Source organism: Vulpes vulpes, chromosome 8 (genome assembly GCF_048418805.1).
Source record: "Vulpes vulpes isolate BD-2025 chromosome 8, VulVul3, whole genome shotgun sequence".
NCBI classification, from domain to species: Eukaryota; Metazoa; Chordata; class Mammalia; order Carnivora; family Canidae; genus Vulpes; species Vulpes vulpes.
Window position 1 is genome coordinate 2,194,280 of NC_132787.1, and position 13,495 is coordinate 2,207,774.

A 13,495-nucleotide genomic window follows, 5' to 3' on the forward strand; every position below is an offset into this window, starting at 1 on the left:
TGCTTTTCCTATACATGGTATTGTGTGAGCATAAGTTTTTATGTTTAGATTTTTTTTTTAAAGATTTTATTTATTTATTCATGAGAGACACAGATAGAGAGAGAGAGGCAGAGACACAGACAGAGGAGAAGCAGGCTCCATGCAGGAAGCCGTACGCGGGACTCAATCCCGGGACTCCAGGATCATGCCCTGGGCCGAAGGCAGGTGCCAAACCGCGGAGCCACCCAGGGATTCCCGATGTTTAGATTTATTTTTATTTTTATTTTTTCTATGTTTAGATGTTTAAGGAACAGCTAAACTGTTTTCAGAGTGGCTGAGCCATTTCGCATTCCCATCAGCGATGTAGGAGTGATCCAATTTCTCCACATCTGCTCCAGCAGTTGGTGTTGTCTGTTGTTTATTTTAGTTATTTTAATAGGTGTGTAGTGATACCTCACTGTGACTTTTTAAAGAGATTTTATTTATTTATTTGTGCATGAGACACACAGAAAGACAGAGACACAGGCAGAGAAGCAGCCTCCCCGCGGGGAGCCCCATGCAGCACTCAATCCCGGGACCCCAGGATCACCCCAGACCTGAGCCAAAGGCAGCCGCTCAGCCACGGAGCCACCCAGGCGTCCCCATCTCGCTGTGATTTTGATTCTCTTTTCCCTCCATCTGGTGATGTTGAACATCTTTGCAGGAGCTTATCTGCAGCCTGTGTACCTTCTTCAAGGAAATGTCGTTTCATATCTGTTGCCCATTTTCTAACTGGCTTGTTTGTGTTGTACCATGAAGTTTGAGAATTCTTTTTTTTTTTTTTTTTTTTAATTTTTATTTATTTATGATAGTCACAGAGAGAGAGAGAGAGAGAGGCAGAGACACAGGCAGAGGGAGAAGCAGGCTCCATGCACCGGGAGCTCGACATGGGATTCGATCCCAGGTCTCCAGGATCGCGCCCTGGGCCAAAGGCAGGCGCCAAACCGCTGCGCCACCCAGGGATCCCTCTTTTTTTTTTTTTTTAATTAAAGATTTTATTAATCCATTTAGTGAGAGAGAGAGAGAGAGAGAGAGCATGCTCGAGTGTGTGAGAGGGAGAGAGAGAGTCCCAAATGGACTCAGTGCTGAATGGGGAACCGTCCGCAGGCTGACCCCATGACCCTGGGATCATGACCCCAGTTGAGATCAAGAGTCAGAAGCTCAACCGACGAGCCACCCAGGTACCCCTGAGAATTCTTTATATATTCGAGATACCAATCGTTGTAGGATATACGGTATTCAAATATTTTCTCCTAGTCTGTTGCTTGTCTTCATCGTCGGAACAGCTTCTTTCACAGAACAAACATTTTTAATCTTGGAGAAGTCCAATTTACCAGTTTTTATGGATACGCTGTTGATGTCAAGTCTAAAAGCTCCACTTAGCCCTAGATCTGAGATTTCTGTGGGTTTTTTTTTTCATTTTTTTCTTAAATGTTTTTTTACTTAAAGTTTTATAATTTTATGTTTTACACTTAAGTTAGTGATCAATGCTGAGTTAATTTTTATTAAGATGTGAGAATTAGGTCAAGATTGTTTTTGTTTTTTGTCTGTGGATGTCCAGTTGCTCTGACACCACTTGTTGAAAAGGCTGTTTTCTCCACTGAATTGCTTTATGCCTTTGTCAAAAATCGGTTTGACATATTTGTATGCATGTATTTCTGGGTTCTCCATGGTGTTTCATCGGTCTGTGTGTCTACCCCTCTACCGATACCATACACTCTGGATTACTATAGTTATATATGAAGTCTTCAAATATTATAGATTGATTTCCCCCCCTTTATTATAATTGTTTTAGCTATTCTAGTTCTTTTGTCTTTCCATATAGATTTTAGGATAACTAAAGAAGGAAGAAGCAGGCTCCCTGCGGGGAGCCCGATGCAGAACTCGATCCCAGGACCCCAGGATCAAGCCCTGAGCTGAAGGCAGATGCTCCACCACTGAGCCACCCAGGCGTCCCTAAAGTGAGTTTCTTTTAGACAGCATGTAGTTTGTAAATCCACTCTGCCCCTATTGGTCTTTTAATTGGTTTGTTTATACCACTTGATGTGATTATTGATATATTAGGACTGAAGTCTACCATTTTATTTTTTTTCTCGATTTGCTTTTCATTTCTTTTCCTTGCCTTCCTAATTGGTTGCTTAAACTTTTTTTAGAACTCCATTTTGATTAGTTAGTAGTTTTTTTTTTTTTAAGGTTTACTTATTTATTTTAGAGAGAGAGAGTGAGCAAGCACGGGGAGGGAGGAAGAATCTGAAGCAGACTCTGTGCTGAGTGTGGAGCCCAGTGCAGAGCTGCCTCACGACCCTGAGATCATGATCTGAGCCAAAATTGAGAGTCAGATGCTTAACCAATGGAGCCACCCAGGCACCCTAGTTGGCAGTGTTTTTGAGTGTATCTCTTTGCATAGATTTGGAAATGGTTGACATTTTTTTTTTCTGTTCATCACATTTATTTATTTAGTAAGCTCTGAGGCCCTGAGATCAAGAGCTGCATGCTCTACCAACTGAGCCAGCCAGGCACTTCACTAGTAGTCACATTTGTAATAAAATAATGAGATGACTACAATAGACCGACCATTTAACACTAGAACCCTATGATCAGGCAATTATTGCCAAAGATTCCTGTGGGTCAGACCATTCTGATTATTGCTCCGACCCTGTTGCCTTTTAAGGCAACCATACTCTCTTTGCTTCTGGTGGTCAGCTGTTGCCACCTGGCCTCTGTCATGCTGGGATCCCATCACTGCTAGCAAACCCGGAAGCCTATTTCCATAGCGGCCCTTCCCTCTTCCTCCCCAAGCACACAGAGAAAAATTAGCACAGCACTTTTTAAGAATGCTGTGCTTCCCCTAATGGTGTATTTCCCAATGCCTCAGTGAGAGAATATTTTCTAGCCCCTCTTGGGAGAATTATTTAGGGGTGAGTGAGTAGATTGTACACGATAAACCCATTCCAACATTCCTTTCTTGGTAAATCTTTAGATTCCTTCCTCTGAATTATGCAATAGAGTTTCTTGTATCTCAGTTTCACTTATTGTATGCTACCTCTGAGACCAGATTTTAGCTAATCAACTAAGGAAAGAGATAAAATCATTCCTGGCTGTTGGAGCAGGCACACTGAGTTTGGATTCTCTGAATCCATACAAATAAACCCATATAAATAAATTCAGCCCACTCTAAAACTGTGTCTTCCTTTCTGGTTCAGCACCCATAGAATCCAACTCCATACAAATTCCCCAAGTTTGTATCTATATAAACTGGGAAAAGTTTTGCAAATCTTTTGGCTTGTGAGTCCTCTCTAAGGTCAGACTTTGTATTCATTCCCCCTAGGTTTTGTGTGTGTGTGTGTGTGTTTTAAAGATTTTATTTATTCATTCATGAGAGACACAGAGAGAGGCAGAGACACAGGCAGAGGGAGAAACAGGCTCCCTGCGAGGAGCCCGATGTGGATCCCAGGACCTGGGATCACGCCCTGAGCCTAAGGCAGATGCTCAACCACTGAGCCACCCAGGCGCCCCCATTCCCCCTAGTTTTGTGTCTGAGTCATTTATTACATGTTAACTATCTCAGGCGAAGCCCTTACAGAGTCTCTGAGCAAGATAGAACCAGCCTCATGAGACCAAGACGGAAGGGCTGTCTCTGGCAGTCAGGAAGATTTAGCATGGTCTGGGCATTCAGCACCTTCAAAGATATCCCAGACCTCCTTTTCCCATTTTTAGGATTCCTCCAATGCCTTGGCTTTCATATAAGACCTGGTTGTGATTTCAACTTATGCTGCGGTGTCAGGCTTCAGCTACATCAGTCCTGTGACTACAGAGAGATTCATCTAGGAAGTCTTAGAAGCAGCCTGGTACTTTTGAGCCAAGCATCTAAAACTTGGAGCTTCCATTTTCCTTTTTCTAAGCTCACCAGGGTAGCCAAAGCAGCCAGATCCCTCCAGAGAGCCCTAGATTTCCTTTTTCCCACTGTAATGATCTATTAGCTGTGTAGTTTGCCCAAGACTTACCTTCCAAAGGCTAGTCACTCCAGGTTGCCCCAAGTGGTAAATTAAGTTACAGTTTTGCCATTACATGTGGTTACTGAGACCTCACTGCCTTGAAACCCAGTCGAGTACAGCCACTATGGAAAATAGTATGGAGGAGCCTCAAAAAATTAAGAATAAAACTACCACAGGATCCAGCAATTCTGCTTTTGGGAATATAGCCAAAGGAAACGAAAACACTAACTTGAAAATATATCTGCACCCCCGCGTTCATAGCAGCATTCTTCACAGTAGCCAAGACATGGAAATAACCTGCGTCTATCAGCAGATGAATGCTTAAGGAAGCTGTGGTGTGCGTATGCAACGGAATAGAATTCAGCCATAAAAATCGAGGAAATCCTATCATTTGCGACAACGTGGATGGAGCTTAAAGGTACTATGCTAATTGAAATAAGTTGGAGAAAGACAAGTACTGAATAATGTCATTTATAAACCAAAAACCATAAGCCAAACTCCTAGAAAAAGAGATCAGACTTGTGGTTGAAGTCAGAGGAAGAAAGAGTTGAGGATAAGCAGCTGGCTTTGCAGTTTGCAGGTATCCCATAAGCCAAGGGATGCAGGTGGCCTCTTGAAGCTGGGGGAAAAAAAAAAAATCAATTCCCCCTAGAGCTTCTGGAAGGCACAGAGCCCTGCTGATACCTTGATTTTAGGACTTCTGACCTCCCAAACCATAAGATGACAAGTGTATATTGTTTTAAGCCACTAGATTTATGATTATTTGTTATAGCAAAAATAGGAAACTAATACACCTTCTAACTCCCGATTCTCTAGATCTTGCTCTATTTTTTCCCACAGTACTTACTGAATATACAATATAATTTACTTATTACGTTTAGCATTTGCCATCTGTCTCCATCGGCTAAAATGTAAGCTCTGCCAAGAAAAAGGATTATTTGTCTGTTTTTTTTCACCACTGTATCCTCAGCAACTAGAACAGTTTTTGGCACATACTAGGGGCTCAGTAAATATTTATTGACTGACTGACTGAATGAATGGGTCAGAAAGATGGGCCCAAAATCTTCTGTGGAAAGCTGTAGGTTCTTGTACCATTATAAAGATTAACAAAAAACTTTTTTGGTGTTTGTATTAGTCATATATAATTCAAAAGGTACAAAGGTTACACAATGGAAAATAAATTTCCCTCCCACCTTTGTTTCTTCCCACCCCAATTTCTGTTCTCATAGTCTATCATTAATTTAGATTTCTTGTATATTCTGCCAGAGAGAGCTTTGCATATACAGGCTACATACAAATGAATATACACATATTTTATCTATCATCTATCTATTATCTATCTATCTATCTATCTATCTATCTATCTATCTATCTATCATCTATCATCATCTATCATCTCTCGTTGTTTTTGTCTTTTAAAAACCCCGCAAATGTCAGTATATGATGCATGTAGTTCTGCACCTTCCAGCAGCATTTATTAATTTAGGATCTGGGCTGGATTGCACCTAGACAGGGGATTGGATGAGGTGAAGCACATGACTCCCCATGATAACCTTGGAATGCTAATTTTCCCCTTTGGCACTCAAGGGACAAAATGGCCTGCCCTTCATGAAGTCGGTCATCTTCCCAAGTGGAGGCTGAGGAGGTTTGCCCCAGAAGCCTTGAGCTTTCCCAAGAGTGTGCAATTTAAAACAGGCACGTTCGTGACTTGCATCAGGAGGGAAGGCCGTGGTCGTGACCCTAAGTACAGCTGGGATCTGAGTCTCACCTTTGCCTGCCTATTGGAGTCACCAAAGTCAAATTTTAACACTTCCCAGGGGGCCCGGGTCCTCACCCCAGAATAACTGCATCAGAATCTTTGCCGATGGGACCTGGGCCTACGTATTGTTGGTAAAATGCCTCTGGTGATTGGAATTGGAGCCTGGGCTGAGAACCCCTGGGGTTAAGTTATAATCCACAGAAGAGAGAGCTGGGACTGAGAATCTGGAGGTGTGGTTTTCTACTCTGAGCTTCTAGCTCGAGGCCTCAGACAAGTCACATGATCCCTGGGAACCTCGGCACCTACTTCTCTGCGTCAGAGCCAGTAATACCCTGTGCCCTGCATAGCTCGCAGGATTGTAATGGGGATCAAGTGCATTAGCGCCCTGGGAACTGTGAGACATTGTCTGATGGGAGGGGTAGTCATATCAGGTGCGTCGTCTTGGGTTACCCTGGTCAGCTGGACTCCGCCACGGACGCTGCTCCCGCTCTGCCAGGGGCTTTCTGCTTCAGCCTCAGGCAGGTCTGCATCCCCAGCGGTTGCTCGCAGTCCCACATCTGGCTGCCTGGCCATCAGTCCCTCCATCTCGGGGGCCTTAGGAAGCTGGATTCCTTCTGAGCAAATTACAGTGAGGGCCAGGCAGGGCCACGCAGGCCTTCGCGGAGGTGGGGTTGGGCCTGGTGGGCTCTGGGGCTTCTGTGTGCTCGGAGAGAGCACAGTCAGCTTTACACCTACCGATTCGGAACAATGGGGGGGACAGGCAAGAAAACCACTCCGATTGCTTTCCTAAAACAGATCTCAGAAAGTGAGACTCAACCACCTGGCCTCCAAGCTTTGTGTCCTGTAGACTCCCACAGAGACTGGGGAGGAGGGCGCGCAAGAAGTAGGGGTTGAACGAGCCGTGGGACGGGGGACTGCTGCGGTGACTCCGGGAAGGCAGGCTTCAGAAGGCTGGAAGCCCCTCGCAGGGGCGCCTTGCTTTCAGCTACACGGTTTCCTCTGGGTAGGAGCACCCAGGAGTCCAGGGACAGCGTGGTCCCTGCTCGCAGAAGCTCCAGGTAGCTTCTTGGGTAACTGGCTCAGGAAGGGGCCCTGGCTCTGTTCCCTTCGCAGCTGCCAGGCCCTGCAGTGTGAAGGACTCCCACCCTGTCCTTCCGGGGCTTCCCCACCCCACCCCTCGGGGCGGCCTGTCTGGGCACAGTCTCCTGGGCTCCTCCAAAGCACCTCGGGTAGTGCTGTCTTCGGCTTTTCTCCACCGAGATCCCATAGTTTTAGAGATTGAAGATCTGTTATCCTAGGATCTTCACGTATCATCTCTTCACTCTTCTGACTTCTCCCCACTATGGCCTTCCTCGTGGGCTCCTCCAGACCCAGGACACTCACCACCTGCTAGCACACTGTGTTGTGTTCCTTTATCTGTCCCCTGTCATCAGAATACAAGCTCTGTGAAGATAGTGATTTTGTGTTTTCTGCTCATTGATGTATCTCTAAGGCCTGGAAGAGTGGCTGGTACATAGTAGGTATTCGGTTAAGTTTTTGCTGAAGGATAGATAAAAATGCACACACTTTTTTTTCCTTAGATTTTTAAAAAAGATTTTTTAAAATTAAACAACAACAGATTTTATTTACACATGCAGCGCATGTAACCACAGGAGAACTGAGTGGTGAGCAACTCAGAAGGAGAATTGGGATGCCTAGGCTAACTTCACAAAGGGCAATAAATTTTATATTATTTTATTTTATTTATTTTATATGTTTTAGGAGAATTGGGATGCCTAGGCTAACTTCACAAAGGGCAATAAATTTTATATTATTTTATTTTATTTATTTTATATGTTTTAGGAGAATTGGGATGCCTAGGCTAACTTCACAAAGGGCAATAAATTTTATATTATTTTATTTTATTTATTTTATATATTTTAGGAGAATTGGGATGCCTAGGCTAACTTCACAAAGGGCAATAAATTTTATATTATTTTATTTTATTTATTTTATATATTTTAGGAGAATTGGGATGCCTAGGCTAACTTCACAAAGGGCAATAAATTTTATATTATTTTATTTTATTTATTTTATATATTTTTAAAATACAATACATTTTAAATCAGTGACAAGACAAGGGAAAGGGGGTTTGGGTTTATCTTCCCTCCAATCTCCTTCAGAATGTAAGTTCCTTGAGAGCAGGGATTTTTGTCTGTTTTGTGCAATTCTGCTCCCCCACCCTCACAACACTGCCTGATTTGTGGTAAGAGCTCAGAAAATGTTTTTGAAGTGAATCTGTTTCCCTATTTCATAGGCAAGGAAACTGAAACTCGGGGTAATTTGCCCAAGGTGGTCCTAACTATTAGGAGAACCAAAGGAGATGAAGCTGTCAGCATCCATCTTGTGTTGGTTTTCAGTAAAACTCACCATCTATAATTGCTGTGTTCTCATGCAACTTCTTAAAAATGGGAAATTTCCCATAAAAATGCACTAAAATGAGTTTTACCTTATATTAAAAAAGATTTTTATTTATTTATTTGAGAGAGAGAGTGCGCAAGCTTCTGGGATCATGACCTGAACCAAAAGCAGATGTGTAACCAACTGAGCCACCCAGGCACCCCTTGATTTTATGTTTTTTTTAAATTTTTGTTTATTTATGATAGTCACACAGAGAGAGTGAGAGAGAGAGAGGCAGAGACACAGACAGAGGGAGAAGCAGGCTCCATGCACTGAGAGCCCAACGTATGATTCAATCCCGGGACTCCAGGATCGCGCCCTGGGCCAAAGGCAGGTGCTAAACTCCTGCGCCACCCAGGGATCCCTGATTTTATGTTTTAATCTCTACACTCTACGCGGCGCTTGAACTCACAACCCCGAGATCAGGAGTTGCATGCTCCACCAACCGAGTCAGCCGGGAGCCCCCAAAATGCTGTGAGCTCAATGAGGTAGGGGCAATACCCACTTTGTCTACCATGCATATACTCAGCATCCTAGCACAGGGCCTGGTGTAAAATAAGTACTTCCTGAATATTTGTTAATATTTGTTTTAAAAAAAAAGAAACGTGTCCATGTATGTCCAATTTAGGAAATTATTTTACAGTGGTTACCTCTGGAGTGGATGGGAAATATTTAATTTTATTTCCTTCTTTCTTTTTGGATTTTGTGCCTGTTACTTTTACCTCTCTCTCTCTCCTTTTTAAAAAGATTTTATTTATTTGCTCATGAGAGACACAGAAAGAGAGAGAGGGAGAAGCAGGCTCCATGCGGGGAGCCCGATGTGGGACTCGACCCCAGGACCCTGGGATCACGACCTGAGCCGAAGGCAGATGCTCAATCACTAAGCCACCCAGGTGCCCCCTTTTATCCCTTTTTTAATTTGAAAAGACGGATTCTCATCAACCATTCCGTCTTCTTTCTGCGCTGAGTTCTCAGAAGAGAACGCAGACCTTTCCTCGGGCCACCCCATGCCTCCATATGAAACCCCTGGGGTCAGCAGTGATTTCTCCGGATCAGAGGGAGGACTACTGGGGTCAGGACACCTGCACACGGTATGAAAACAGCCAAGGAAGACACGAAGTGACCTCTGAACCTTTTATTGGCCTCCTGCTCCTCAAAGGGTACCCTGTTTTGCTGCCTCAACGCCTCAGAATTTTGGTGTCGTTGGTCTCAGACACCACCTTGCCGTCCACGATCTTGCGGGTGGTGGTCTTCTGGATGGTCTGCAAGGAGTTGCTGCTGTCCAGGGCGTCAGTAAGACTGTAACAGAAGCCCAAGCCCCTGTTATAAACAACTCTGCAGAGTCGCAGGGAGTCAAGGAAAGGGTTGAAAAGCCCTCCCGATCCCTGCCTTTATCTCCGTATTCTTTTGACTACTTCCTCCATAAAAGGGAAACCCAAGGCCAAACTCCATGTGTGCTCTAAGTATGGCCGGGGCAAGGCTTACTCTCTTCCCTTCTCTAGGGTTGGGGGGGCCTCTGCAACCGTTACTCCCTTGGAGCTGCAGGAGCCCTCGCAGAGCAACACCCCGGTGCTCAGTGGACCCCAGTGAACGGGCACGTGGTGGGGCTTACCAAAGGGGCTCTGGGGAGAAGCATCTCCCCGCCCCGGCTGGTGAGGTGGGACGAGAGGCCCATTTACCTGAAGTCCTCCCCGTCTTCCAACAGGCGACGGTAGGTAGCAATCTCAGCCTCCAGCTTGACCTTGACGTTCAGCAGGGCCTCGTACTCCTGGGCCTGGCGCTGCCCCTCTGCCCGGGTCTGGGACAGCTCTGACTCCAGGTGCAGCAGGACCCCGTTGAGCTGCTCCATCTGCATCGTGTAGCGGGTCTCGACCTCCCTCAGGCTGTTCTCCAAGCTGGCCTTCTGTGGGGGCACAGGGAGGAGGATCGGGCGAGCCTCGCCATGGAGCGGAAGGAGAGTCTCGGCAAGTTTTAGCAGAGCGGTCCGGGTCCGAGTCCCATGACGGCTCATCCCATCACTCTTGGAAACTTGAGAACTTAGGGCGTGCCAGGTACTAGGGTCGTGGGTGGGAGCAGTGAGAAATGCAGAGAACCACTCTTTCTGAGCATAAGGGGTGGGATTGGGCCGAGACGGGATTGGGGCCGACAGAGGGCAGGGCCAGGGGGCGTTGGAGCTGGGGAAGTGAGGCTTACCAGGTTTCTCATGGAGTCCAGGTTGATCTCCAAGGACTGGGCGGTACGTCTCAGCTCCGTGAGGGTCATCTCAGCTTCTCCGATCTCAGCGGTCTGTGTGGTGACCACTGTGGTGCTCTCCTCGATCTGCAGGGTGGGTATAGTCCTCAGGTCCCCCCTCCTTCGCCTCCCTCCCACAGCCTCAGGCCTCTGTGTCTAGCCGGGCACCCAGCCCTTCCCCTCGTGCACCTGCTGAGACCAGTACTTGTCCAGCTCCTCCCGGTTCTTCTGAGCCAGCTCGTCATACTGGGCCCGGATATCTGCCATGATCTTGCTGAGGTCCTGAGATTTGGGGGCATCCAACTCCACCGTCAACCCAGAGTTGGCAATTTGGTTTTGTAGACCCTTTACTTCCTAAAGGAGAGAGGATCAGAGTGAGGAGAGACTCGGGGTCAGAGCTCCGACAAGGCTCCTCTCCTGCAACTGTCCCTCGTGGGAGACCTGTGGGATCAGCTGGAGAAAGCAGCAGAGAAGATTCTTGGTTTTATACTCTGGGCGATGCCAATCCTGGGTTTTCTACTGCTGACGAATAAAATGCCACCCACTCTGCCCAAATCTGTCACCTACAGGTGGTTTCTCTCCCTCACTTCACTCTGTCCCTCCATCTATCCTCCTTCCACAACCTCCTCCTTCTACATTCTTCCAGGAAGCCCTCTCAGCGCCACCTGCCCTCACTCCTCCAGCAGCCCTCACACGTGGTGCTGGCTGCTTCTATCTTTTGTCCTCTCCTCGCTCTCTCACCCATGTCCCCTTGACCCCATCACACTGCAATTCAGGTGACCGAGTATGGCAATGGTCTGATTAAGGAGAGCCCGCGCTGGTAGTTCTAAACTTCTCTGCAAGCTACTTACAGGCAGGCGGCCTGTGCCACCTAGTGCCCCCCACCCCCGACTTGTTTGGCCTCCTCCTTCCTGGCCTGGCCAGGGGCCCCTGCTTGCCTCCTCGTGGTTCTTCTTCATGAAGAGCAGCTCCTCCTTGAGAGCCTCGATCTCTGTCTCTAGCTGCAGCCGAGTGACATTGGTGTCATCAATGACCTTGCGGAGCCCATGGATGTCGCTCTCCACGGACTGGCGCATGGCCAGCTCCGTCTCGTACCTGGGGGCGGGAGGAGGGGAGGCGATCAGAGGGCCTCATTCTGACCCAGGACCTTCTCACTAGGCCATCTGAGAGCGCCCCTGGCCCCCGCAAACCAGCCGCCGGAGTCGGGATCAGGTGGTAATCCTCTGGGCAGCCTTCTCGGTTCTTGGGGGACAATGTTCTTAGACTGGGTTATATCCGTGAATAAATACATGGAGCCTAGCTCCTACCCACCCAGCTCTGACCAGAGCCAAAGATCCCGCTGTGAGCCCCCGCTTGAGTGGCCCAGCTGGCACCAGACGGTTCTTGGGGCCACCCTGGCCTCCCCAGCAGCCCCAGGCTTACTTGACGCGGAAGTCGTCAGCAGCGAGCCGGGCGTTGTCAATCTGCAGAACGATGCGGGCATTGTCCACGGCACTTGCAAAGATCTGGGGGATTGGGGAGAGGTGGCTCCGTGAAGGGGAAGTCAGTGATGGAGCGGGCCGAGCCGGGCAGTGTTGTGTCTGAGTGGAACCTTCTCGATCCCAGGAATAGTCAGAGGTTCTCCTTGTGCACCCACCCCCTTCCACCTGTGCCCCCTCACACTGTCGCTCCTTTCCTGGGGCCCCAAATTCCAGAGTTCCCACCGGTCTCCCACCCCCCTTCTCGGCCCGCCTGCCCTGAAGTCAGTCAGTCCTCTCCTTGGCCCTTTCCTGGTATTTTTTTCCTAGTGCACCTGTTCACCTCCCCCCTGCTCGCCCCCATTGGCCCCTCCCACAGGTAGGCCTCCTGTTTACTCTTAGATGACTCAGCCTTAGCCACATCCGCTTAACCCTCCAATTGTCCTCATTCAGGCAGAAATCAGGTGTCCAGGTCCTCTTTCTGGGGCCTTATCTCCCGTCCCTCCCTCCATGCCCTGGACTTCCTCTGCAAGACTCTCGCCCCTCCCCTTCTCCCCTTCGCCTGGGAAAGGGCCCTGCCATGCCCCGTCACCGCACTTGGGGTCCCTGTAACCGGTGTGCGTGTGCAGGGGAAGTCCAGGGCATGCCCACCCCCTCCTTGTGGAAGAGGGGCGGAGTGGAGATAGAAAGCAGGAAGGAGTCGGACACCCCACCCCATTAAAATTCCAATCCCTGGGGGAGGAGGAAGAAGCCGCCCGGTAACAGGGTAGGCCGTGGCTCTGGGTTGGGGTGGCCCCCTTACCTGAGCCCTCAGGTCCTCGATGGTCTTGAAGTAATGCCCCCAGTCTCTGACCTGGGGGCCCTTCTTCTCCAGGTGTTCCCGGATTTTCATCTCCAGTCTCTGATTATCAGCCTCCAGGCTCCTCACCTTCTCCAGGTAGGAGGCCAGGCGGTCATTCAGGTCCTGCATGGTCTCCTTCTCGCCCTGGATGCCCCCTATGCCCGCCAGACCCCCGGCCATCCCCGCGGCCAAGCCCCCGGACCCCCAGCCGCCCCGGAAGCTGGTGGAGCGGGATACGGAGATCCGGGAGCCGGAGCCCCCTGCGCCTGCATAGACGCTGGCCGCGCTGCTGCTGATGGGCCGGACCCGGTGGCTGGGCGCCTGCACGGAGCCCAGAGACCGGTAGTTGGAGGAGAAGGTGGAGCGGGCGGTGAAGCTCATGCTGCTCGGAGGGAGGGAGGGCCGGAGGGCGACTCGGGAGGCCAGGGCTCAGGCTCGGGCCAGGAAGGGTGCAGCGTCCGCCACCGAAGTTATATCCTCGCAGGAGGGGGTGGGGACCGGCGGGCAGGCCCCGCCCCCCCCCCCCCCCCCCAGGCTGGGCTGCAGGTGCACCGCGCCGGCATCGCGTCCCGGGCTGTGCCTCCCCGGCCTCCCTCCCCCGGCACCCAGCACCGGGGCACCCTGCACCCTGCAGCCAAGGCCGCCCTCCACCCCGTGCAGAGGCGGTGAGCAACCTGGGGGACCAGGGCAGCAGGTGGAGCCGGCCCTCCACGCAGAGTTTGGGGCAGGAAATAACGTCCTTAGATCCCCCTCC

General features: G+C 49.1%; 1 protein-coding gene across 1 annotated transcript; it reads right to left on the bottom strand.

The window, feature by feature from the left end:
• Nucleotides 1-9,331: 9,331 nt before the first annotated feature.
• KRT18 (keratin 18) lies at nucleotides 9,332-13,268 on the bottom strand. Its single transcript, XM_026000384.2, has 7 exons — nucleotides 12,703-13,268; nucleotides 11,866-11,948; nucleotides 11,382-11,538; nucleotides 10,633-10,797; nucleotides 10,405-10,530; nucleotides 9,891-10,114; nucleotides 9,332-9,510 (listed from the first exon to the last, which is right to left on the bottom strand). The coding sequence occupies exons 1-7, from the start codon at nucleotides 13,120-13,122 to the stop codon at nucleotides 9,390-9,392; spliced, it is 1,296 nt and encodes a 431-aa protein (XP_025856169.1). The 5' UTR covers nucleotides 13,123-13,268; the 3' UTR covers nucleotides 9,332-9,389.
• Between the last annotated feature and the right edge of the window lie 227 nt (nucleotides 13,269-13,495).